The sequence below is a fragment of the Arvicanthis niloticus genome, chromosome X (genome assembly GCF_011762505.2).
Source record: "Arvicanthis niloticus isolate mArvNil1 chromosome X, mArvNil1.pat.X, whole genome shotgun sequence".
Classification (NCBI taxonomy): domain Eukaryota; kingdom Metazoa; phylum Chordata; class Mammalia; order Rodentia; family Muridae; genus Arvicanthis; species Arvicanthis niloticus.
The window spans coordinates 9,419,991-9,447,287 of NC_047679.1; the positions used below are offsets into that span (position 1 = coordinate 9,419,991).

The window sequence follows — 27,297 nt, forward strand, 5'->3', positions numbered from 1 at the left end:
TGTCAAGTTATGAAGGGTAGCCAAGAACACTGGCAATAATAGCCTATGATATCTGTGGGTCTCCACTGACTATCAACTCTAAAAGAGGTAACCCATTCCTGGTACTGGGATTTTTATTTAATAGACAATGAAGTCTAAAGAGAGGAATTGTCTCTCTCCCTCGTTATGAGATACTTTCATATAAACTTTTATAAACACATATATATGCATATGTATAAATATGTGTATATGTATACATATAAATATATTAATATAAGTGTCACATATATGTTTATATGTGTGTATATATGTATGTACACACATATACATCATACACATATACATAATATACATGCACACACACATACACATATACATATGGAAGTTTCTACAGTAGATTTCCATATGGCATTTCAAAGGTTTTTAGTGTTAGTCATCCCTCCTTTACTCTCTCCTTTACTTTGCCCTCTTATCCCCCCACACAGTACATTTAACCCTTTGGGGTTTTTTATTCCCTTTTCTCCCCCTATACAACCCGTGTTCAATCTCCTTTCCAATTAAATCCCCACCCTGCCCCCTTACTAGTTTCCTGACTCTTATGTGTACTCCTATTTAAACACATACATCTAAAGATTCAAATCTAATCTCCACATATGAGTGAGGATGTGACGTGTCTGTCTTTCTGGGCCTGGGTAATCTCACTGAGTATAATATTTCCTAGTTTCTTTTATCTGTTAACTTGTGACTTACATGATTTCACTTATCTTTCCAGCACAAATAATATTCTAGTTGTGTAAACGTGTCATATTTTTATTTATTCATCAGCAGGTAGACATCTGAGCTACTTGTATTTGCTGAATACAGCGAATGGAACGGCAGTATGAGCAGGTTAGGATTTGGAAGTCCTGTGGGAATCTATCCAGGAGTGGTACAGATCATACGGCAGAACTGTTTCTAATTGTTTTTTTTCCATTGGGGGAGTTTCACACTGATTTCCACTGTAGCTGTATCAATTTACCCTCCCACTAACAGTGAATAGTGTTCCCCTTTCTCAACATCTACACTGGCATTTGTAGTCACTTAAAAGTATCTTAGTCATTCTTAGTTGGCTAAGACAAAGAATTCAGGGGCTTGATCTTTTGTAACCTTTCTTCGCTGAATATTAGTATGCCCTTGAGTGGGAGAACTGGACTCTATACTTGTCAGGGAATGACATGATATAGGTTAAATGTGGCAATGGAATCCCTTAGAAAGTAAGGTTCACTTGCATATTACTTCTGCAACCAGATCCAAAGTCTCCCTGTGGCATAGGCAACTAAAAGAGTAAGCCAATAATGACTGGCTTTGAAAAGATGGTAGTATTACAATCAGGATGAAGAAGAATATAAAACTGGAGGTGGGAGGAACAGAAGGTAAGCCACAATTATCTGTGTCTTCACATTACATCTACTGAGGCTCTTGGGCGAATATCTCTTGCCGATGGTTACTTAAGCAGACTATCAGGTACTAGAAAATGATCAATTATAACTTAACTCCTGGGTTTTATTTTCATTTTGTGTTTGTGTGTAAGTCTATGATATATGTGTGTATGTATGCTTGCTCATATCTATGAGTATAGGTAAGCATGTGTCAGAGTGCATGCGTGGTCACGGGGACAAACTGCAGCGTCAGTAGTCACTTTTCCATCTTGTCTGAGGCAGGATCATGTGTTGTTTGCTCCAGCATACACCAGGGTAGCTGGTCTCCAAACTTCTGGGGATTTTCCTGCCTCTGCCTCATATCTCACTGAAGCAGTCCTAGAATTGTAGGTGTGCTCTTTCATGTCCAGATTTACTCGTGTCCTGGGGATTTGAATTCATGCTTGCACACCAAGCATTTTACTTACTGACCTCCCTGCACCCACACTCCAAAGCTGGATCCTGTTTTGGTTTTGTTTTTTCCTCCAGAGGAAATAAGATACAAAGTCTATTTGAATTCTGTGGAGACAATTACAGCAGTCAGTCTGAAGCCACCGATCACGAATGGATTTTCCCAGTAACCTGGTAGGCAGGTTTGTTTCTGCCCCCTAGCGGTTCATTTGGAGTGGTTGTCATGTAATTTGAGCTGCTTTGAATGCTTTTCTTGCCTTTTGTTCAGAAAAAGTGAAGCTAATTTTCCCTAGAAAAGAAAAAAAAAATGTTTTTCTGTCCAGATTTTTTTTTTCCATTTTGAAACAGGAATTTATGGAGTACATTCCATTTATTTGGTCACCTGTTCATATCAACTCATTGGTAAAAACTTAGCTTAATCTATAAAGAACGACATCAATTCTCTCTTTACACAAGCCTGGCCATGCTTTCAAAACACATCATGGTTTCTTGATTCTGATAAAATGATTGACACACTGATTTCATTACTTTCATCCTGACTAAAATTATTAATGGTGTGTTATTGGGCTTGATCTTTCTTCTCTGTTAATCTTGGCGAGATTTGCAATTTGTAATCCTTATGTAAGCAGCATTCTCAAATGATGTACTTTTTCGTTTTACATTAATCTGAAATGGAATGTTATTGGGTAAAATACCCCTTAGGGGTATAATGAAAGAGACCCATTAATTTTCAGAGCAAGAAGGCTAATTACTCCCCTCCCCCTTAAGTCTGTACTAATTGCTAATAACTTTTTATAGAATGAAGTACATGAAGTTAATTTTGATTTCTTCTTTCCAAGGTACAGTGTATCTGAAATGCTTATCCAGAAAGAGACAGGGAATGTCGAAGCTTGAGTGTTTGTCTAATAAACGTGCTTTATGGCTTAGCATGAGTTAACTTTGTAAATGAGTCAACATTGAGTGGAATTTGGGGGGTTTAAGGGGAAATATTCATGTTTTTAATGAAGGGAAACTGTAATGGGTTAACCTAAACATTTCTGAGCACATGCATGAGCAGTGCTGCACAGGAGACCCTTTTAGAAAATAAAAATGAGGCATCAGGGCATGCTGGGTAAGAGTCCATTGCTGCTCCTACTGACTCAGTGGGACCAGCCCCACTGGTGCAAGCTCATGGAAAGTGGCCTGTTTCTTGGTTTATTAATCTGTAAAATGGGAAGAAAAACACTCCCTAATTCATATCCTTGATGTGAAGATTAAGTGATATTTACAAATACTTTGAAAACACTTGCAGACATTAGGACCAACAAATTTTGCTCTTGTTCCTGGTAGAAGACGTGCTTATGTTCATAGCAGCATAATTCACAATAGTCAACAGGTAGAATGCCCCTGGACAAACAAAATGGATCAAAGTGAAAACACAGTGTGGAGTGTCAGTGGGATTTAACACAAGAGGAAACCTTGTGTCTGTGATGACACAGACACAGATAAACATCCTGGAAGGAATTACACCTAGTGAAATAAGTCCACAAGGCACATGATTTTACTTACATAAGATCTCTAATCAATTTCCTAGGGACAGCGAGTGAAGTGATGCTTTACAGGGACTCCAGAGAGGGGGAGCATAGGGACTTGGCTAATGGGGACAGAGTTTCAGGTCCCCAAGATGAAAAAGTTGCAGCATTCTGTTTCACAACCATATGAATACACTTAACATTGTTCAAAAAGCATTTTGTTCTGAAAACCAGAGAGTTTCTGGGAGTGTGTAATTATTCTATTCTTGGCCTTTGTCCAAGTTTGTAGGTGTTGTTGTTTGTGAAACTTTGCCAACATATTTGTAATTTATAAACAATAATTCCTATACGTCTGTGCTTTGAATAAAATTGCTTCCATAGGCTCATAGGGAGTGGCACTACTAAGACTTGTGCCTTTGCTGGAGGAGGTGGGGCTTTGTTGGAGTAGGTGTGGCTTTGTTGGGAGAGGCGTGTCATAAAGGTGAGCTTTGAAGTCTCAAAAGCTCAAGCCTTGACTGATGTGTCACAGTCTCCTGCTGCCTGTGGTTCAAGATGTAGAACTCTGAGCTTCTTCTCCAGCTCTTCTTCCATGTTTGCCTGGATGTCACCATGCTTCTTCCCACCATGATGATAATGGACTAAACCTCTGCATTGTAAGCCAGCCCCAATTAAATATTTTCTGTTATAAGAGTTGCCTTGGTCATGGTGTCTCTTCACAGGTATAGAAACCGTATGTAACAAGACAATGTATTTTATACTAATAAAAAGATTTGAAAGAAAGGCGTTCCATTCCTTCACTGACTTGAGCTGGCAACCATGCAGCCAGGAAAAGCATGCAGCTGTTCATAGAAACAATTTTATATGATCATGCAGAGTCAGCAGGTGTGTGCAGAATGTAAAGAATTCTACAGCCATTCCCTAATGTTGCAATAAACTGGAGAAACTATGGCAGTGCAATGGAGATAGAGTCCTTATTCGTTTTGCAAAAGACCTTTTATTTACTTTCTAAAAAACCAATCAGCTTCAGGGGAAGACTCATAAGAACTCAGTGACAAAACTGTTTTCTTTAAAAATAATTAACAAACACTAGTTGGCATAGTATTTTATAATGGCTTTGCTTTATAGCACTGTATACTGAACCAGGTAAAGAATATAATTTACTATTTTAGTAGGTCCTCAGAGTTGGAGAGCTATTGCAACAGCCAACTTTAGACCACTTTTATCATCTCATGAAGGAACTCCAATACCTTTCATGAAGCAGGAACCCTCTATTTCTCTCCAGTATTCACTACCATCTATTCCAGACTGTAGGCAATCATGACTACTTTCTGAGTTTAAAAATATTATTTTTAGCATAAGTAGAATCATACAGTACTTAACCTTTCTGAATCTGGTGTCTTTTACTTAGCATGGTGCTTCATCCATGTCATAGCATGAAGCAGTATTTCAGTTCTTTGAATGGAAAAAATACTCTATGGACATGCCATACTTGATTCATTTACTTTGCAGTGGATGGACATTCAAGTTATTTCAACTTCTTGGCTATTATGGAAAATGCTGTTGTGAACCTTTTAACTTTTTTTTTAGCGAGGAGATTGTTGCATTTCTCTTGAGTAGCATATACATATTTGACATTCACTAAATGCACCTAGCTAAAGTGTATAAATTGGGAAGTGATGATGTGTATACACACTAAAACCATCACAAATATGATCATGACAGTAGACATCTGCAATGTCTACTCCCAAATCTCATTCTTTTTCATCACTCTTTATCACCAGCACAGCACCCAGGCAACCTTTAATCTGATTTTCCTTGCTATGAAGGGATTTGTGCTTCCCATTGTTTCATATAAATGGAATCATAGAATACATATTTTTCTTTTGGCTGGTTTCTTTCGCTTGGTCTTATGATAGCCACCTGGGTTCCTTTGTGGATTGGTTGTTAGTCACATTTTATTTTTCAATGTATAAATATTCTACAATCTGGTCACCCATTTTCTTGCTGATAGATTCTATCTACAATATATAGGCATATCAAATGGTATGGTAATCAGTATTTAAATAGCAAATCATTTTAATTCTGGTCATTGCCATAACTACATAAGGTAATTATGATTTACTGAGTGAACTATTATACAATTATGATTTGAATTTCCATTTTCCTAATGACCAATGTTATCAAACATGGTCTTATGTAGGAAAAAAATATGGCTGGGGATCCCGGGGTTCCTCCTGCCATGTTGTGGGTAGTCGGCTGGGAACGCTCTGGGTTCCTCCAGCTGGAAGTTGGGCCCGGCTGCTCATTAACTAAAGGCCTCTCCATGGTTCCTCATGGTTCTTCATGGCGGTGCGGCCCCAACACACGAGGAAGTCCTTGGGTTTCCAAAACTGGTTTATTGACATGGCAGAAGGTGGATGGATCTGGATGCATACCCCATAAAACCCAGGGTGGATCTGAGTTAAATAGGGAGGGGAGGCGGGAGGAGGGGGGAGGGGCTGGGGAGAAATGTTTAATCAGCTCCACCCTCTGGCCTTCAAGTACCTTATTAGTATGTAAATCTCTCTAGGGCCTGGATCACGCCCTCCACCTGTGTACTTGACTGAAGGGTGAAGGTGGAATGGAGATTAGTCCTCGTGCTAGGCCCGACAGTCCTATGTACTTATTTACCAGTGGTTGTGTGTATCTTATTTAGGGAAATATCTGTTCAACTATTTTGCCCATGTTACTAGGATTGATTTCTTTGAGAGCTTATACAGTGCGTTCAAGACACCGATCATTTACCAGATAGATGATTTTCAAAGACTTTATTCCAATCTGTAGCTTGTCTTTTCATTCCCTTATTCATGTCTTACCTAAGAAATCCTTGTGTGACAAATGCTCCTATTTTTTTTTTCTAGAATTTTGCCACCTCTACCATGGCCTGGTCTGATGGAAGCTGCAGTTTTGTACACACTGGTCAGTCATTTGCAAACACCTGTGTTTGGACTATCGGAAGGCTTTGCTCTGCCTCTGAGACTCATGGGAAGGAAAGTTTTCCCAATTTCCATAGATCCAAGGTATATTGGTCCTTGTCAATAACATACATTCACCCCAGCTTCATCCACACCTTATAGAGTCACTCAAGGCTCCCTTGGCTCCCCATAGGGTGATTATAGTTTTAGGTTTTAAATTAAATGTGTAATTAATTTTTATGAAAGTGTGACTACAGTTTCTTTGAGTATGTAGCCATTCAAACCTTTCCACATTTTTCAATGTTGTTATGTGTTCCTTTGCTTTTGAACCTTTGTGAAAACTCAGCCATATGATATCTCTGTTGCTTTGTTATTTAGACTTCCAAGTCTCTTCCAGAGTCTCCATTTTGTTAGAATTACTTTTGTTATGGTGAGTCTTTCATATTTCCATATGAGTTTTAATATCATACATACAAATTTTATGAGATATAATAAGCCTTATTTATAATAAGCCAGAGTTTTTATTGAGACTATATTGAATTTGTCAGTTTATAGGAACTAAGTTCTCATCACTGTTGAGTCTTCTGAACAATTAACATGAGATATATGTATATCTATTTTTGATTTTCAATAATTTGTCAGCAATAATTTTTTTTTAGTTTTCAGCTTATAGGCTTGGTAATTTTTTGTCATTTTTATCATTAAGAATTTAATTGTAGGGCTGGAGAGATGGTTCAGCTGTTAAAAGCACTGACAGCTCTTCCAGAGGTCCTGAGTTCAATTCCCAGCAACCACATGGTGGCTTACAACCATCTGTAATGGGATCTGATGCACTCTTCTGGTGTGTCTGAAGACAGTTTATATATATATATATATATGGTTTGGTCCTGGAAATTTGACTAGGGAGATGAAACAATGAAGAAAGGACAGATATACATACAGAAGGGGTCAGGTGTGTTGTGCTAGCTATGATGGAAGCTGCAGTTTTGTGCACACTGGTCAGTCATTTGCAAACATATATATATTAAAAATTTAATTGTAAGTGGCATTTTTAAAATTTCTGTTTCAGATTATTCATTTGTTTGTAGCTTTTGAGAATTCATATGAAGAAAATGCTTGTTTCTTTGAGAAGATTTGAGAGTAGACATGACAGATGTTGATTGTGACCACTTCAGGTGTGTATCTGCACATCATCACTTATCAATTTATACACTTTTGATAGGTTCATTAGTTTCTTACTTTTTTCTCCATCATCAGTTTGAATATTTCACAATTTAATCAAGCCCACTTATTGAATTACTAATTATACCTTTTGAGTTTTGTTAGCTAGTTTAGGATTTACTTTGATTTTGCATCTTTAACTAATCACAGGATTGTTGCCTTCTTTCAGTACAATAAAAATGTTATTGCACACTTTTCCTGCATAATACTTTTCCCCACTTCAAGAGAAATTTATGGACATCTTTACCCCTGTTTCCTTTATGTAATCTATTTGTTCTCTTCTGGCTTTTACATTTCCCTCTTCCTCAGAAGTTTTTCAGTAAGTTCTTTAAGATATTGCTTAGTGTACTTTTCTTCTGTCTTGTGATTCTGGTTTTTTTTTTTTTTCAATTTACTCTGGGTTTAGAATTTACATCAAATCTGGACAAATAAAATTATAATTGTTTCATTATCATTGTATGCTAAGATAACCATCTGTTTTAAGTCCTGGGTCAATTTGATTGATTGCTTTTTTCTTTTCACTATGGGATTATTTTTTACATTTCTTTGCATACCTGATCATCTTTTTATTAGGTGCCAGACATTTTAAATTTTACCTTTTTTAGTACTAGACAGTTTTGTTTCCTTATAGATACTCTTGAGATTTGCTCTGAAGTGCATTTTAACAACGTCAAAACAATTTCACACCAGTAAGTCTTTAAGAGCTTTTTAGAGTGACCAAAGCTATGATTATTCTAGAGGTAATTATTCAATACCAGGGAGGAAAGCTCCTTGAATCCTGTACTAGCCTGGCTAGTGGAAACAAGGACCATATCTATACCTGAGCCCCAAGTAATATTCGCACCAGTCCTTTTGGGTAGTTCTTTCCACAATTTCTGGTACTTTCCACATACGTACAGTGATCTCTACTTTATGGATGATTTAAGCCCCTCTGTATCCTTCTGTATCTTTCTAAAGTTCTCTCTTGGTGTAGCTCTCCATTATACAGTACTCTGTCTTGAAAACCCTAGTTACTCTTCTGGAATCAACTGTCTGTTCAATTCAGAGACTTGACCTCAGAGAGTTCCTTCTTCCTTCATGATGGCAATGAAACTCTTTCAAGAAAGTAAGCTGGGGGAAATCACAGGGTTCATCTCCTTTGATTCCTGCCTGTGGAATTTCTGTTCCTTTTCAAAATGGCTTATACATGCTCCCTGGCTGGTGGTCCAGTCTCTGTGAGCCCCTGTGGGTACAGGTTAGTTGAATCTGTAGGGTTTTTTTTTTGTGGTTTCCTTGACGCCTAGCTCTTACAATCCTTCTTCCCCCTCCTCCAAAGGATTTCCCAAGCTCTGCTTAATGTTTGGCTGTGAGTCTCTGCACTCTATTTCCACCAGTTGCTGGATGAAACCTTTTTGAAGATGGTTAAGCTAGGCTCCTGTCTGCAAGTGTAGCAGAATACCATTAACAGTCTCAGGGGTGGGCTTCCTCTCATGGCATGAGATTCAAGCTGGGCCAGTCATTGGTTGGCCACTCCCTCAATTTCTGTTCCATCTTTACTTCAGCACATCTTGTAGGCAGGACAAATTGTAGGTTTGTGGCTAACAAGCAAAGGTTTTGTGGCTGGCTGAGTTGGTGTCACAATCCCTTCATTGGAAGTCTTGCCTTGTTAAAGAAGATGGCCATTTCAGGCTCTAAATTTCCCATTGTTAGAAGTCTTAGCTCAGGTAACCCTTGCAGATTTCTGGAAATTTGTATTGCCCTGGGTTTCTAGTTCATTCTAGAGATGCACCTCTCCCATTCCAGTTGTGTCTCCCAGTACTCTCTCCATCTTCCTCAATTCTGATTTCTCCTGTTCCCATCCCCATCCTCACCCTCATCCACTCTCCTTATCCCATCTACCCATGATATCTATTCTATTTCCCCCTTTTAATGAAGTATCCCCCTTGATACTTAGCTTCTTTGGGTCTGTAGATTGTAGCGCAGTTATCTTTTACTTTACAACTAGTATCCTCTTATAAATGAATGCATACCATGCTTGTCTGTCTTACTGGGTCTGGGTTATCTTACTCAAGATGATCTTTTCCAATTCCCTAGCCTCGATAGGAAAAGATGTGTCTAGTCTTACTTCAATTTGATATGCCAGGGCTGGTTCATATCCATGGAAGGCCTCCCTTTTTCTGAGGAGAAACTGAGGCGTGGATAAAGGCAGGATGAGAAGGAAAGACTGGGAGGAGAGGAGGGAAGGGAAACTGGTCAGGATGTAAAGTAAATCAATTAACTAATAAAATGGCATTGTGGTGGTTTGAATAGGTTTGCCCCCCCCTCCCCCATAGACTCATGTGTTTAAATATGTGGCTATAGAGGAGTGGCACTATTAGGAGTCCTGGCCTTATTGGAGGAGGTATGTATGACCTTGAAGGAACTGTGTCACTGTGGAGACAGGCTTCCAGTTCTCCTAAGCTCAAGCTACGCCAAATGAATCAGTCTTCTGACTGCCTTCATATCAAGATGTAGAACTCTCAGCTCCCTCTCTGGCACCATGCCTGCCTGCATGCTGCCATACTTTCCGCCATGATGATAATGGACTAAACCTCTGAAGCTGTAAGCCAGCCCTAATTAAATGGTTTTTGTTTGTTTGTTCCTTATAAGAGTGGCCCTGGTCATGGTGTCTCTTCACAGCAATGGAAATCCTAGACAGGCGTATAAGGTAATGAGTTTTCTTGTGTATTTCTGTTCCACAGCACTTGGTTTCAAACTCTTTGTCAATGTTGTTCCATGTGGTTAACATGATCTGCTGCTGTTTCTGGCACGAGGATAAATCATTTTGTTGGAATTGACAATTCTTTTTCTATAGTTCTTTTAAATCATAAATCATCTTTTTCTTCTGCCAATTCTTCCTTGCCTAGGTGATATTCTTTCAATATTACATGGTCTGATTTTATTTGTGCTGTTGTTATTCTGAGTTTTGTGTTTTTTTAAAGTAATGTAATATTTTAATGAATGCTACCACACTATGTGATTCCCTATCAGGGATTCATGAAAAAGATAATACTCAAAAGATATCTTTCACACTTGAAAGGTGCTTTACTGGAAATCTTGCTTATAATTCTGTATCTGTAAATGTGCAGTCTCCAAAAAAATGTATTAAAAAACCTGTATATGTAGAGGCTCAGACTATAGAGCTGTGCTCACATTCTGGTCAGGGAAGTCTCACTTGGTTCCTGATTGTTTTAAGACCAGCAAATTCTCAAAGAACATGAGGAGTCATTAGTTCAGGGTGTTCAGAAACATCTATTTCCACTCTCATTTTGGAGATGAAGATATAGAAGGGCAGACCACATAAAAGAACATGCAAGGCTCTCAAAAACTCCTTAGCCCTAAGCTGAGACCTGTGTCTCTCTCAGCTCATCTCCTGGCCATTCTGAATACATGCAGCATGGCTCTCTTGCCTACACATGAATGTCAGTGTGCCACTGAGGCCTGCACTGGGGATATTTTGGAGACATTGTTACTTGCTGATTGCCATTTAATTCTGAACTGTTACACTACTTCTTGCTTGTGAGTAATTTAAACACTGAGTTCTGGCATAGGAGCAGAAGAATGAGGCAAAGTAGCACCCCCCCAAACCACCCCTAGACATTAGGGGAAATTGAGTTAGGGACATTTCTGGGGAGTTAGTCTGGAAAGTAGAAGTCCTCAAGAGAGGATTCTTAAAATCTTCCCTATCACTTAATGATGCCATAACTGTCAATAAAAGATGTATATTTGAGGTATACAGTGCGATATCTTGATATATGATTACCACAATCAAGCTAATTATCATATCCAGCTCCTTTTGTGTATGTGAGGAAACGATGAAGATCAATTTCCCTAACATGTTTGAAGTATACGTTATCAATGCTAATGACCATGCTGTACAGTCAACATCCAGAACTTACTGAAACTGAGCTTGTGCTTTTGACCAAAAAAAAAAAAAAAAAAAAAAAAAAAATTACCTAACTTCTGCCATCCACCAAACACCTCTATTTCCACACTTCCACTGTGTTTGCTTTCTTTAAACTCTAGCTGCAGAGTGAAATCATGCAATCAGGAGCAACAGCGACCAGTGCTGTCTGGCTTATTTTACTTAGCATGCCTTTCCAGGTTCATCTATGTTATCATAAACACGGGGATTTCCTTCCTTGCAAACATAATATTCCAACACACATACACATTTTTTTCTTATCCATCCATTCATCTGTTGATGGACACATATGGGGTTTCCATTTCTTGATTTTATGGATAGTGCTGCAAGGAGCATGAGTGTATAGATAGATGTCTGTCTAAGATACATTTTTCATTTCCTCTGGATGCATACCCAGAAGTGGTATTGCTGGATCATATGGTAGTCCTAATTTCTTCTTCTGGCTCTTTGAAACAACTCTAGTAACTTCTGAGGATTGCTTAGTTTTATCTGCTCTTGAATTTCTTATTAATAGAATAGTACCCTCATTTGTCTATTCTTTCACTTTATATTTTGCCTGAGATATCCATCCATAACATTGTGTAAAGGGTTGTTTTCTCTTAGTGCTTTGTAGGATTTGATTCCTAGAGCATAGTTTTGTTATCCATTCTTCTATTAATGGATACTCGAGTTGATTCTAGTGTGAAGCTATTATAAATAAAGCTGCTATGAGTATTCTTGCTGCAAGGGTTTTTTTTTGTGAAAAATACACATTGAATATTTTACAACCTCCAAGGGCACATTGGGGCCTGTGTAGAGTCCCCCACATTTACCCTAATTATTTATGGTCCAAAAAAAAAAAAAAAAAAAAAAAAACCTTGGGGATTTAAAAATTAATCCAATCCCTGTTTCTTTTTTTTTTTTTTTCACATGGATGGGATAGATGACACTAGGAGATCTTCAAAATATGCCAGTGAACAAAACTGATTTATTGTTATAATGTAAAAAAGGAAGTGCTTGATTTTCTTCAGCTGAACCAGACATAGAAAAAACAGTGAACTGGACCAGATGCAAATAGTCATCAGCATGCTGGCTATCTGTTCTCTGTAGGCAGATCACCTTGTCACCTTGTCGTGGTAAGGAGTGGAACCTGGGGAACTTTGGCCTCCTGGTTATGACTGTTTTCCAATTTGAGGATACAAACTCCTCAGGCTAAGGCTACAGCAGCTGATTCATCTTAGGGCATGCCCTACATTTATTCATATGTTATCCCTCTTCTCTTTTTTTCCACTGTACTTTTGTGTTAATTTCTATTACTAGTAGTGTGCTGGCTAAAATATAAAAGATAGGCTGCGAGTATGTTTAGGAGAATGGGCTTTGGGGCCACATTTGGGCTTTCCTGGTAAAAGACTACTTTTTCCTAAGGATTTTGGTAGACTTGATGGTACAGTGGAAACAACTTGCTAAGTCTTGGGCTGACAGCTCAGACTTCCTCACTGTATTTCACCGTGGGCTAGAAATCAGGCTGTGGTAGATTCTTGGCTCAGAGAACCATCCCAACCCCTGGAATAGTCTACAAAATGGGTAGCTTGCACAGTTACATCCTCAAGGTTGCTAGGAGGACGTTAATTTACCTAAGGCTCCCGAGGAAATGGTACTGGTGACCTGGAACAGGGTACATGATATGCTATGTGGTGGGGATTTTTCAAATCCTACTTTCTCATTGATTGTTACAGTTTCACAAATCCCCACCTCTTAATTTCGATAGGCTTTCCATTGGTATCTTTGGTAACATGCTGAGTTTGGCTTCATTCTTTCTACCTGTACTGACCACAGTCTAACCTAGGACATTTGGTACACTCAAGTGTTCGAATTTCTCTTACAATTTATTTTTAATGTTAAAATATGAACAAGGCTACAAACAACCTAACTTTGTATCTGTGTACCTCAGTAGTCAGATCTCCTACCCATGATGTATCTTTCTTCACCCCTACTTACCACCCAAGTCTTTCATTCTTTTTTGCATATATATATATGTGTGTGTGTGTGTGTGTGTGTGTGTGTGTGTGTGTGTGTGTGTGATGTGTGTGTGTTCACAAGAGTGTGGGCACACATGCATGTGCATGTGCAGGCCAGAGGTTGATGTTAGGTATTGTCCTTTATCACTCTTTACTGAGTCTGAAGCTCACTAATTTGGCTGGTCTACCTAGCCAGCTTGTCCCAGAAATTCTGCCTCTACCTCTAGAGCACTGGGATTTCAAGCAGGCCCCCATGTCCACCTATCTTTTAGTATGGATGCTGAGGATCTAAACTGTGGTCCTTATGCTTTCGTAGAAAGTGATTTATACAACAGAGCTATCATGCCTTCCTCTTCCCAGTCTTTCCTTTCAGGATCATGAAGGGAGTAGGTGAGAACTCAAGAATCAATGTTTATGCAAATTTCATAATTAACACTTATAATTTTGTTTTCAGTGATACAAAACCAATGGTGTAGCCACCTCCCCTTTGACACACCACTATTTTTGATCCTGTAGAAGCACGTACTTTTTGCAACAGTAAGGATACAAAGGAATTAAAATAAGAAAGGCAAAAAGGGGGAAATCTTCCATTCAGTTCACTATTTCATAGAAGAACTGTGCTATATAGAAGGTATTAAATAAAATTAAGGTTACTGGGGAAACATTTTTTTTTATAAATTCTTGTTTTATTTTTAAAAGAATATTTTATTTTAATTGTGGTGTTTGTGGTGTGTGTGTGTGTGTGTGTGTGTTCATCCATGGAAGCTAGCCAAGGGAATTGGAAACTGGATCCCCTAGAGTTAGATATACAGATGTTTGTGAGCCACCCTCACTTGGGTGTTAGGAACCAAATTAAGGTCCTCTGAAAGAACATTTAATCACTGAGTCATCTTTTCAGCCCCATTAAAAAAATCTTAATGGAAAATATTCTCATAGGTTACATGTCACTTGAGAGAGAAGAGTGGGGGTTTAGACTTGCAGTCTTTTGTGTATGAAACATCTCAACCCTTACCTTTAAACAAGAGCAAAGTCCCAATACTTACCTTTAATCAAGAGCCACAGACTTTGTGGGAAAAAATGCTAAGGTTGTGGAGGAAGTGGGTGGGGATCAAACTCCTTGTATTCCAGTTCCCAGTGGCTCAGCTCTGCTCCGTTTACTCCTGGACCCCATGTACAGTGGTAGACTCGCAGTGGGAATTCCCATGGTGCACATGCACACTTTGAAACATATATCTGAATTGCAAATCTCAGTGCTACAGTGTAAGCACATTTTCAGCTACCATGGACATCACTTTGGAAGACCACAGCACTCAGAGGTCTTACTACTCTCATATCTCTAACATAAAGAACATCTACTCTCAGAGTACCAGTTTTCACTTATTATTACAAGCATGCATGCTTGAATCATAATGAAAAGCTCACTGCAGCCTGCCTTCTGAGCATCAAGATAAAACTTCACATATGCTTCCCTCTAACAATGTCTCAGTTAATGTAGCTTTAGGACCATGGGGAATTTAATATATTAGAATTCTTAAAGTAGTGTATGGCTTGTGTGTTTCCATGATTTGATATTCATTTAAAACCCTGAAAGGACTCATATAGATTTAATTGTTCAAGGAGACAGACAGACATGGAAGAAGGGTGCTCAGACCCAAAGGTATCCTTTGATGAATGTTCAGTAACTACTTTCTCTTGTCCACCAATCCTCTGCTGTTTGCTTTATGACTTAATGAATGCATAAGACCTTTCTATTTACTGTCTTCAGCAGCTTGAGCTATCCATGTGGCTTCTTTCCCTGGAGAAATTTCACAGATAAATTATTGCATACAATTACATAAAATAAATTTAAACCGAATAGGGTGAGTAGCAGGCAGGCTAGTTTTTCTGAGTGTTTCTGTGGAGTTAATCCCTAGTGAAGAGGGGAAAAAAATCACTGCATATGAATGAGATATCGCTGCTGTCTAATCCAGCTGATAAATGATTCCATCTGCTGGAAAGGAATTCTCAATGCCCTTGACACTTGTCCCACCCAGTTACCAGAATAGCCATTCTCCATTACTTACCAGCTTTCATGCGAAGGGTGGGGTTGGGTGAGGGGCTGCTATTTTCCTTCATTGGTAGAGGGTTGTAGCTGATAGAATTATACTATAAATCTGGTTCTTTGTGTAGCCACACGGCCCATATTTTTAGACACCAATCACATTAGGGCTCAATCTGTGGTCTAAATAAGTGTTCTCAAACTTGGCTGTACATCAGAATTCTCTGGAGAGCTTAAAAACATGCCTAGCCTATCCCTCAACTCTCAGGTCATTCTGAAGTAGGGCTAAGTTTGGAAAACAGTGGCCTAAATCCCAAATAAGCACTTTCTCAACTTTGTGTGGATAGGAATCCCCTAAAGTCTTTCCAAAAAAGAAATTGTAGATGCCGAGTCTGAGTGTGGCTCGAGATTCTGCTGGTCTAACCAGGCTCTGAGGTGATGCACACACTGCTGATCAAAGATCACATTTGTGTAGTTCTGAATACTCTTATTAGCATCAGAATTTAGCCCACTGATCTGAAAAAGAAGGAACACCTTTCTTAAAGGCTATTGGCATCCTTTCTTTCAGTCCTCCCTGTCAACAAAGCCTTGGACAAAGAGCCTATCTGTGGTTGTTCCAAGGGTGAAAGGCCAGGGCTACTCCCCAAAGGTAATCAAGCAGGCTCTAGCAGGTACCTCCTTTGTTAATATTCTCCCATGAACACTCATCCCTTTCTGTCTGAAGTCAATTCTTTTATGCAACAAGATGTCTAATCCTTGATTTACTGTCTGTATGGAAGCCCATTCGTGGTCCAAAACTGGGGAAATTGTCAGTCTTGTTTATGTTTGTTTTAATGCTCATATTCTCCTGTAGCCAAAATGTCTCAGCCCAACCCTAGGCACATATTATCTGATTCCAGCTCACTTTTTGATGAACTCAGATGAGATAACAGAGCTTGCCAGTACAGGTTCATGAATTAAAGTGAAAGTTTAACTGTCACTCCTTCACATTTACTGTTGACGCCTTGCACAAGCCTTATTGAAGCATATATTGTTTGATGCTTTCTCTTTAAAAAACTTAATTTTTGGTGTATATGTGTGATGGTTTGTATATGCTTGGCTCAGGGAGTGGCACTATTAGGAGGTATGGCCTTGTTGGAGTAGGTGTGTCACTGTGGGTGTGGGCTTAATACCATCACCCTAGCTGCCTGGAAGCCAATCTTTCAGTAGCAGCTTTCAGTTGAAGATGTAGAACCCTGCCTGCACCATACCAGCTTGGATGCTGCCATGCTCCTACCTTGATGATAATGGACTGAACCTCTGAATCTGTAAGCCAGCCCCAATTAAATGTTGTCCTTGTAAGAGTTGCCTTGGTCATGGTGTCTGTTCACAGCAGTAAAACCCTAACAAAGACAATATACATTGGTGTTTTACCTGCATGTATGTCTGTGTAATGGTATTGGATTCCCTGGAACTGGAGTTACAGACAGTTGTGGGCTGTCATGTGGGTGCTGGGAATTCAACTCATAACCTCTGAAAGAGCAGCCAGTGCTCTTAACTGCTTAGCCATCTCTCCAGGTCCTTGTCATCTTCTCTTATAACATAGATTCCATATAGATAATGGCCTGGCCTGTCTTGTCACCACTGTAGTCCCACAGTTGTTAGCACATAGCATTTGCTTGCAGAATTATTCCATAAAGGAAATCTACCAAACTTCTAATTTCTTTTAGTTCAAATCACACTGACCTGCTCCTCTCTTGGATTGGATCCTGTTAGTCACAACAGTATGAGCACTCTGAATTTTTAGGCTCTTTTTCTGAGTTGTGTTTCTTAGCAGCTAAACTATACACATCTGTAGTTTGCAAGACTGTGAGATGGGTAACCAAAAATGAAAGACACTGCCATCTACATGGTGATTAAAGCAACCTGGATAGATAAAGTTGCCCAGGAGGGGACGACTGAGATGATGACCAAGGTTTGATCCTCATGAACTCTATTTAAAGAAGAAAACTATTTTCCTCCTTAACATGCCCCATTACCATATACAGAAACCTGTACGAGACTGCAGAAATTCCTTCAAGTCAAAGATGACCCTTACTATTCTGGAAAGTACTTTTGACATCATCGACCAGCTTCTCAATGGCCTTTTTACACAGGATATTACAGATAAAATGACTCCAACATTTATTTGATTGTATCATGTAAGACCACTAGTCCTAATGGAATAAAATGAACAGAGGAAATGGTATAATCAAATGCCAAGGGATTTATTCTCAATGATTTCTTTTGCAGGCTATATTATCATGGCATCTATGGGGGTATGAAATGAAAACCATCACTATGTGCTTTAAAAAATTGAACATAGAGATCCAGAAATTAGAAAGCATCCCAAGACAAGAGAAAAACACTGTTGATATTTTTGGGAACTTGAAGCACTTGATTTGTTTACCAGGACTTATAATTTCTGAAGAGACCATTTGAGGGGAATTTCAAAAAAAAAAAAAAAAAAAAAAAAAGCCTTGGATCATCATAAATGAAAGAGAAAGCATTAAAATTCAAGAAAACTGAGTATAAAGTTAGTGTAAAACATGCTTCTTGCTAAGTTTAGCTGTCATTACCTAGGCTTTATGTGAAATGTCCAGCAAGTTCAAGGGGGAAGCAAACAAACTATAATTGTGGTATGTTGGCTCTCAGGATGGTGCCCAGTGAGAGTCACCTTCTAATAGCTACAACTGTGTATAAGCCTCTTCCCATTTCACAAGCTACATTTATTTATTCAAAGGCTTCTAACAACTGGGTAGCACAGTAGTAATGTTAGGATAGAAAACTGTGGCTTCTTTCTCAGATACTCTTGCTTTAACTGTTCATCCAAGGGCAATATAACTGCTAAGCCAAAAGGCCACCCTGTAGAGAATCACATGGGAAGGGAGCAAGAGCTATCCTGAGCTGAGAAGCTGATGTGCCCACATCAAGTTGAGCTTTCCCAGAAGGTTACAGTCCTAACCCATGGCCTCACTATTACCTCATCAGAGAATTCTAGGGCCAGAAACCTCTAGCTAAGCCATATTGGGATGGTGATTTCACTAAACCTATAATACCTATAGTAATAGTAATAGTAATAGTAATAGTAATAGTAATAGTAATAGTAATAATAATAATAATAATAATAATAATAATAATTAGCTGCTATTTTAAACTGATAAGTTACACAGTGTGCTGATATAAAGCAATAGATAATGAACGCAGTTTTACTTGTAGAAGGCATTATACTAGATTTGTCACAGTCAACTGTACAATTCTGAATTACTCTAACAGAAAGTCTACTAGCTTTCATGAGCTGCAATATATATATATATATACATATATATATATACATATACATACATATACATATATATACATACATATATATCAATTGCTTGAAGGCGCATGTGCTATTTTTTTTACATGCCCCACAGTCTAAACTAAGGACACTTTCCAATAATCTTTCTCAAATGTAATCTATGCACAACATTACAATTTCTGTGCACATGTTAATCTATTTTTCTGCAGAGCGCCCCTTGTACTAGGAGTTCATTTATGGATTCTTTGATCCACTTCTTTTTTGTCCATTAGCCAGTATTACACATATCAGTTTCTGTTAGTGGACAAAACCTACCATATTCCTTACTCAAGAAACAAAATCTAAAAAGTCAAGTCCAGGGATATACTGTAAGTCTACATAAAAGTCCAGATTGTATTACACCATTATTGCTCAAGACATGTAGCTCTTTATTGTGAAGGCAATGTGAAAATCTATGACATTACTATGAGGAAACAATACTGTTTCTTAATGAGGAAGGGGAACATGACACAAAAATGAATACCACAGAATTCTAGAGTTAAAGCGACACAAATAAGACTCAAAGAACTGAATACACACACACACACACACACACACACACACAAAGAGAACTTAAGCTTCTGGTATACAGCTTTAGAACCCCCAAAAGTGTTAAGTTCTGTGTGTCAATGTAGGGATATAAAAGCACTGTTAGACTGCTTTTGTCCTCAACAATACTATTAAAAGATGTCAGTGAAATTACATGAGAATCTGGGAAAGCAGAAAGCAGCCTGTGACACATTGAAAATGATGTAAATAATAGGTCCTGGTAACAAGACAACCTGAAGAAAGATGGAACTCTATACAGGCAGAACTTCACATGATGGATACAAATCTGTTGAATTATTCAACATGCACTGATAAATAAAACCTAAAGCAGGCCATTGTTTTGGACTCAGCCTTTCTTTGTTCTAGGCATCAAAAGGGGAAACCAAACCAGAATGAAATTTCTAATCATGTGAACACCCAGTGTGTGTGTGTGTGTGTGTGTGTGTGTGTGTGTGTGTGTGTACACTTGTGGAAAAAAGTAAAGAGCACTGGATCCCCAGAGCTGGAGTTATTGTTGGTTGTAAGCTGCTTAATAGGGGTCCTGAGAATCAAACTCTGATCCTCTTTAAGTGCACACAGTATGTGCACTTAATACTAAGACAATGACCCAACCCTTCATTTTATAATTGCCTGAAGAGGCCAGGAGAGTACATTGGATCTCCTGGAACCTTAGTTGCTTGTTAGCTGCCTGACCTGGGTGCTGGAAACCAAACTCCAGTCTTTCACAGGAGGAGCAAGAACTCTTAATGTCATTTATCAGTCACAGCCCTGAGCCCCAAAGGATAGAGATACAAGAAGCAATGAGGAAGATAAGACTGATACACATGTAGGGAAACTTAAACTATAAAGCCACTAATAGGATTAATTTGGGACAATTGTAGAAAAAAAATGTCAGGCAACAAAACCATGCCTGTGATGGGTGATTGGAATCAAAACCACCCAGCATCTTGGCATTGCTTTGGAGGAAGCAGGAGATTCTGCAATTCTCGAGTCTTATTTGTGTGGCTTCAACTCTAGAATTCTGTAGTATTCGTTTCTGTGACATGTTCCCTTTCTTAGTTAAGGAAATGCAAATTTCAAATATGCCTGTTAAGAAATTAATGTTAGCCACTGAAGTGCAAGTAAGTGTAGCCTATAAATGTAATGCATAGGTTTTCAAAAACAAAATAGGATGACAGCACAACTGAAGAGAAGAGAAAGCAAAAGATAAATGATGTTAGAAAAAAGTAACATGGTAGAAAGTCAACTGTGTCAGTAACAATAGCACACAACCAAACTCAGCTGTCAATTAAGTCTACCTCAGACTGACCTAAAGATGTGGTCATATGCCAGGTGAGAAGCACATCTGAACTACACAGAAAAAAAAAAAAAAAAACTAAAAATAGAAGGATAAAGAACAAATCTTTTGGCAAATACTAGCTAAAAGAAAGTGAACAGGACAACTGTAATTTCAAATAAAGTGAACATGAGAAAGAAACCATTATCAGTGGTAAAAGAAAGCCATCTCAACAAGGAGACATTAAACTTGGGCATCCATAACACTGTAGTTTAAAAATAAAGCAAACCGTGACAAAATCTACCATCTTAGTGGGGATTTTTAATATACATCCACAGAAATGTATTAAACAGATGAACCCTTTATAAGAATATGGACTATGTCAAGATTTATAAAATTTACTATGTGGATGTAGTTACAGGCTTGTCCTAACCTTGCACTCACCAATCAGAGAGTATACGTACTGTTTGATACATGTGAAACAAACATTATACCCATTAGGGTGCACAGCAGACCTCAACAAATAGAAATTATATCTTCCTGCCAGAGCCAAGTCTTTGTCTATCAAGGGGGAAAATCTAATTTCATCAGAATAAGCACACAATAACTAAAAGGCAAAGTTTCATCCAAAATCAATCAGCAGTGCGGAATAATGTTCTGTTCTTGCTAAGAAGAAAGACCTTCTGTTTGCTAGGACTATCTGCATTACCGCTTAACCTCTCTTGAGAATTATAATCAAGAACTCACTGTCTCTTGGATAAGAAGTCCTAAGTGTGAACGGATTTCCCACACATGAATCCAAGAGAGGACTTGTTTTTAGAATATATAAAGATTACTATAAATCAATAAAGATGGCTGAATAGCAGACAATGCAAAAGTACCAAAACACCTGACAAGGGGATATTAAAATGGCTAATGGGAGGAAAGTAAGTATTTGAAACTGTTAGTCACATATAGAAGACAAGTTAAAATAAGACTCCACTATCCATCCACTGGATGGATAAAATAAAACATTAAAAATAGTAAGTGCTAGTGAGGCAACTCTTTGTACTGCTCGTGGGATTATACATTATTACATCTATTTTGGGGAAAACCATTAAGCAGTGCCTTCTAACTTGGAGCACATATTATTTTCAAGTAATTCTGCACATGTGTTTATGATCATAAAAGGATGTCCCAATAGTGTTCATTCCAGCTCCATTCATATTATTCCAAACCTGAAAGAGATTGTATCATATTCATAGAGTGGAAGCCTGTATGACAATGAGGATGAGGCAATGTAGTTGAAACAGTCCATGTACACAGATCTATTGGTAGGAGGTTTAAGAATACACAAGGCAAAGCTTTGACAATAGGACTACAGAACAGTGGCTGCTCCTAGGCGAGGAGGTGGGGTGTGGTTGCTAACAGCAAAGAGGAAACATCAGGAGAGCTGAGAATATTTTGTATACTGGCTTCTACTATATATAAATTTGAGTTGTACATTCATCCATTTGTACATTGTTTTATTTCTAAAGATTCGAGGAAGGTATGTAAAGTTGTGTCTTTTAAATTTTACTTACAGGAGGGATGTGCATTGTATAAAAGTTATGCAGAATTGAAATGCAAATACTTTAAAGGTTTGAGGTAAAAACCAATCTTAGTCCAAATGTTTCATATTAAAAGTATGTAGTGCAGACTTAAAAATAAACTTAAACTTAAAAATGAAATATTGAAAAAGTTGTGAGTGACACGTTTCCCAAAACAACTCTCTGCACTTTTCTAAGAAACTGACCTCTGGAGAGAGGATATCTAAATGCTTTGGGAATGTTATTTTGTACATCTTGTATGGTTTACTGTGTATAGAGTTCAGACTCATTAATGCATGTCCCTGGAAAGTCATTGCTGCCCTAATTCCACTCTGTTCTACAAAGAAAGGGCCCTTTCAGATCCACTGTTTTGGTAACTGATCAATTTATGCTTTTACTGTTATTTCTCTTTTTGATGGCTCATCAAAAGGCAAGGATTGGTGCCAGTTGTGGTGGCACATGCCAGTAGGTGTTGCTGATGAAACAATGACTAGAGATAATCCATCCTACTATACCTTTTGTTAAGAATTAAATTTCCATCAAATGGAAGCATCTCATACTTTAATACAGACTAGAACACTGGGCCATCGAGTTGTTCTTTACGTCATTTATACTCTCTGAAAAAGGGAAAGATGGAAGACTATATGCTCACAGAAATGATGAAAGAAAAAACAGATACTCATCTCATTTTAAAATTAAATCGAGACTTAAAAAAAAACTCTGCGGATATCTTTCTATTTCTTTCATGAATTTCAGAGGCACAGAGTACTATGAAGCTGTAATTCTGCAGCCAACAGTCTATCTTGTTCATGACAAATGATCCAAGTTTCTGAAATATCCATGATAAAAAAAAAAACCAACCATCCAGCATCTTGTTTAGGTGGGAATACATGTAGACAGCTGTGTCCATATATAAGATGGGGTTGTCCCCCAACCCCTGGGGAGCAAGATAGAATGGGAACATGTGTTCGAAGATTGACATCACACTCAGAGAAGAGAACCACAACACAACCATTTGTAATTGCTCTATTTATTAATACATGTATCACAAATGTTCACAATATCAATGCATTCTTGTTGGCATGCTAGACAGAGGCATTATTTTTAAGATCTTTTAAAAATATGTTGACTTTCATTTCCCTTCCACCATCACTTTTAAATTGATCTGATGAGGTCCTCAAAGTCTATAATGTCAATGCAAGAAAAAAAAACGTATGGAAAGAAAAAGTAAAATAATGGTAATTAGTGGGGGCAAATCAAAAGTAGTATCTTTGCCTTCCAGGGAAGTAACAACATAACCTTGTAACAGGATTATACAGGTTTCATCCGAGAGGAAATCCTACACTAAGCTGTCTCTCCACACCCACCTCTTGAACAATGAACAAGGGGGCCAGCTTAACCAAACTTTCTACCGTGCACACCACATGCTGTTTTCTCTTGGTGAATACCTCTCCCACCTGTCTCCTCTCAGGTGCTAGACAGCCCTAAAAAGGTAGGAAAGAATCCCAGGAAAGGGAAAATGGAACCAAATCAGATGAAGTCAAAAGAAAAGATAATTACCATCTGTATATCTATGGAAAGGTGTGTGGCATTCTTGGGACCACAGTGAGGGGCTGACTGAAGCCTCCCCTACTACATGCAGGGCCATGGGGGGCCCGGTGAGGATGTGATAACCAGTCACCTACAGTTGGACCAAGTACATGTGAGGGAGCTGGCACTCACAGGGCCTTAGGGTGGGGTTCACTATGACTAGCTGCAGGGGACCTGGCTACACTGTGTGGCACAACAGGGCTTCACAAGATGGACACTACGCATGACGTGGGCTGAAAGGTAGTGCATCGACTGGGTAGGAGTGTCAGTTGCACAGAGGGGGGGGTGGTGGGAGAGGGTGGTGGGAGCAGGGCAGGGATAGTATGTACTGTGCTCTAACGGTCTTTGGAAGTCTTTCAGAGATTGCGGCAGGTCCTTTTTTAAAACAGGCCTCTTATTCCAAAGTTCTTGAAAGACTAGGAGAAAGAGAAAGAGAAGCCATGTGAGGGACTCACCATCTTGCCCAAAAAGGTACAAAGTGAAGAGCAAGTGCTCCTAGGTTGTCCCAATGGCATCCCCTCCACCTCATACGGGTATGAAGTTTCTACATGTGGACAACACCACTAGGCAGGTCAGTGGCTCGGCACTCTTCCTGTCCACTTCAAGGGGAGTATGTGTACTCAAGGGGAAAATTCCCAGGCCGTTCCCCACCCCCCCCACACACACACACACTTACCTTCTCTTTACACCATCTCATACTGATTGGCAGTGATGAACCGGGACAGACAGCAGGCCAGCAGCATGCCAATCAACTGTTATCAAGGAGAACAAGTGTAAAAGAAGAATCTCAAGTCACAAAGCCGTCCCCTGCTTTCAACTCCAGAAATACTGGAAACTAAGCTTTGATACAGAACAACTCCATCTATCCATCAACACAACATCTGGGAATCCTGATACATGTGTATACCCAGACATGACTTCTAGTAAATAGAGGTTTTCTCATTTTGAAAGGACAAAGGTCAGGACTGAAGAACAAATCAGATTTGAATTATGGGATCAGAGTTTGAGCCAGTCTAAGTACTGGTATGGGACCAATGGGAAGTTCTAAAATTGGCTACAAGGTCCAGAAGTAGCTCACTCTGGCCATTTCAGAACAACCTGATACCAACATGTATTAAAATATAGTCGTGCTATGAGATTAATGCAAGAAATAATTAAATGACATGAAATTGGTATGCTATTAACTGAAAGGCTAATACACTTTGAACTATTTGGATATATTTGGCAGATTTTTCAACACAGTGTGATACTCCAGCTATACTTGCCTGACAGATTAGTGTTTCTTTCCTTGAGACAAGAATAGAGATATTATTCTTGACTGGGTCCATTTGCCAGTAAGATAATAAAGTCATCACTTATAAGAGGTGGGTAGGGAAAGGAGAATGGAAAAGCAGAACTTTAAATTCTGTCTTTTAATCATGTAGCTATCACAGGCCTAAACAGGCCCACATACATTCAGGGCCTACTTCCAGGTTTTTCAGGGGCCACACAAAAACTCCTCCCTGTTTGCCCCACCACTTCCAGAGAGCACCCTGTTTCCTACCCTTCTTTGGGGATTAGCCTGTGGCACAGGTGAACCTGATGAGAAACGATTCTGACAGTATCAAGATATCCTCGGTCACGTCTTCCTTCCTTTATTAATAACCAATAGTTTTATAAACCCAGAGGATAAGCATTCTTTGGAGAGGTGCTCAATGGTAAACTTGAGTCCATAGGCCATTTTCCTTTGGCTAATGGTGCCTTTAAGAAACTGGCTATGTTTTGTTGTTTTATAGATAATAGTCTACTGCAGGACAATAATACCAACATCACCTGTGATTTTTATCATAAATGAGTGTTTTCGGGTCCCACCACCTACCTGTGAACCAGCCACACTGAGGTACAGTTCAGCACACAAGCAGAGGGGAGAATCACTTTGCCAGTCTACTTCATCACCCTCATCTGACAGGTGAGAGACCTGGCCATTCATGTCTGATCTGTTGTCCAGGAACACCTGCCTCTTAACTCGCAGGCTCCAGTCCCCACCTCTTAGCTTTTAAAGAAAACTTAAACTACACTGTGAAATGTGCAAACACTAACCCCTGGCAGGAATAAAGCCCTCATTACCTTATTAGAACCTTCTGAAGCTGTGCCCTCTGTCACACCATGCCACACAATATACATTGCCATGCATTAACTGCAGAGTGGCCGAAGGCATCATGCCGGTAACGTTCAGACATTCAGATTATGTTGCCAACTGAGAACCTAGATCCCTCCAGGAGTGCAAGAACTTTTAAACTTACAACATGCCTGATTCTAAGAGACGTTTATTTTCCAAGATCAGCAAATTCTAGGATCTATTTCACAGTGTGAAAATTATATCCCACTAATAAATAAATAAGCATTGAAATTAAATGTATATAACAAACTCCAATATAGTAAAATGTTGATTGTTTTTACAACTCTTTATAATATTTTGATTTTAACTTTCCAGATAATAAAATGGGTTTGATAGGTTCAACCGTCTTCCACAAACTATACAGGTCCAAAGATTTATGTTGCAGCCACTTTCATATCTGAGAACAGCCCTAACTTGTTCTGCCCTGTATATAGAAAATGGAAACAGGCCCCTTTAAGGCTCTACTAAAGAATTATTGGCACAGAATAAATCATCCCATGAGATTCTGGGCCCTAAGGAAGGTCATAGAAGGAGGTAGGAGGTCAAGAGGTGAATTTGAAGGAATGGGTTCTGTATTTTTTGGTAAATATCTTTTGTCTTTGAATTACAGGACTTAATCTCTTTCCTAATAGAGAAAGAAGAAGAGGGAGAAGAAGGAAGAAAAGGAGGAGAAATGGAAAGATAGAGAATAAGGAATGCACATCTAGCAACTTTTCCTTGCTCGTTCCCACCCATCCTGTGCCCTTATCCCGTCCTCTCTTCCTGCCCAAGCTCCCTCTTGAAGAGGGAAAGCAGGTATACTGAAACAGGTATGGTAGGTAGCTCAGGCATAGGGAATTCCTCAAATTGAGTTTAGCCTCGTTTACACAGGGAGTTCCAGGAGAGTCTGTGATAAACAGTGAGATTGTCTCTTCCCGAAGAAAAAGAGAAGAACATCCATGCCATTAACACACACTCAACTTCTTACTTAGTGGGAAGGCCAGACAGATATGCTTGTTCATCAAGCTCGGCCAAACTGGGCTTTTCCTTTAGAGGACAAAGGCAACAGGAGCGCTAGGGGGCGCCAGATCAAACGCTGCCATCTGAACAAGGGCTCTAAGCCAACTTAGACCTAAGAAGGGACATGGTGCTTTTGAGTCAATTAAAAAAAAAAAAAAAAAATCCTGGACTCAGCATAGTTTGCCTTGCCCCTTTATACCACCTTTACTATCTGACACAATAGGTGGGCAGAATGCCAGGCTCTCACAACAGTGTGTGGGGAGAGGGCAAGAAGACGTAAAGTAG

General features: G+C 39.0%; 1 protein-coding gene across 1 annotated transcript in view; it reads right to left on the reverse strand.

Annotated features, from left to right (window-relative positions):
- Positions 1 to 23,279: 23,279 nt before the first annotated feature.
- Tspan7 (tetraspanin 7) overlaps positions 23,280 to 27,297 on the reverse strand; it is a 101,735-nt gene continuing 97,717 nt past the window's right edge. The window contains exons 7-8 of the mRNA XM_034485746.2: positions 24,532 to 24,607; positions 23,280 to 24,271 (exon numbers count right to left, since the gene is read on the reverse strand). Of these exons, the coding sequence (XP_034341637.1) occupies positions 24,539 to 24,607 (69 nt within the window). The 3' untranslated portion in view covers positions 23,280 to 24,271; positions 24,532 to 24,538. The remainder of the gene's footprint in view (positions 24,272 to 24,531; positions 24,608 to 27,297) is intronic.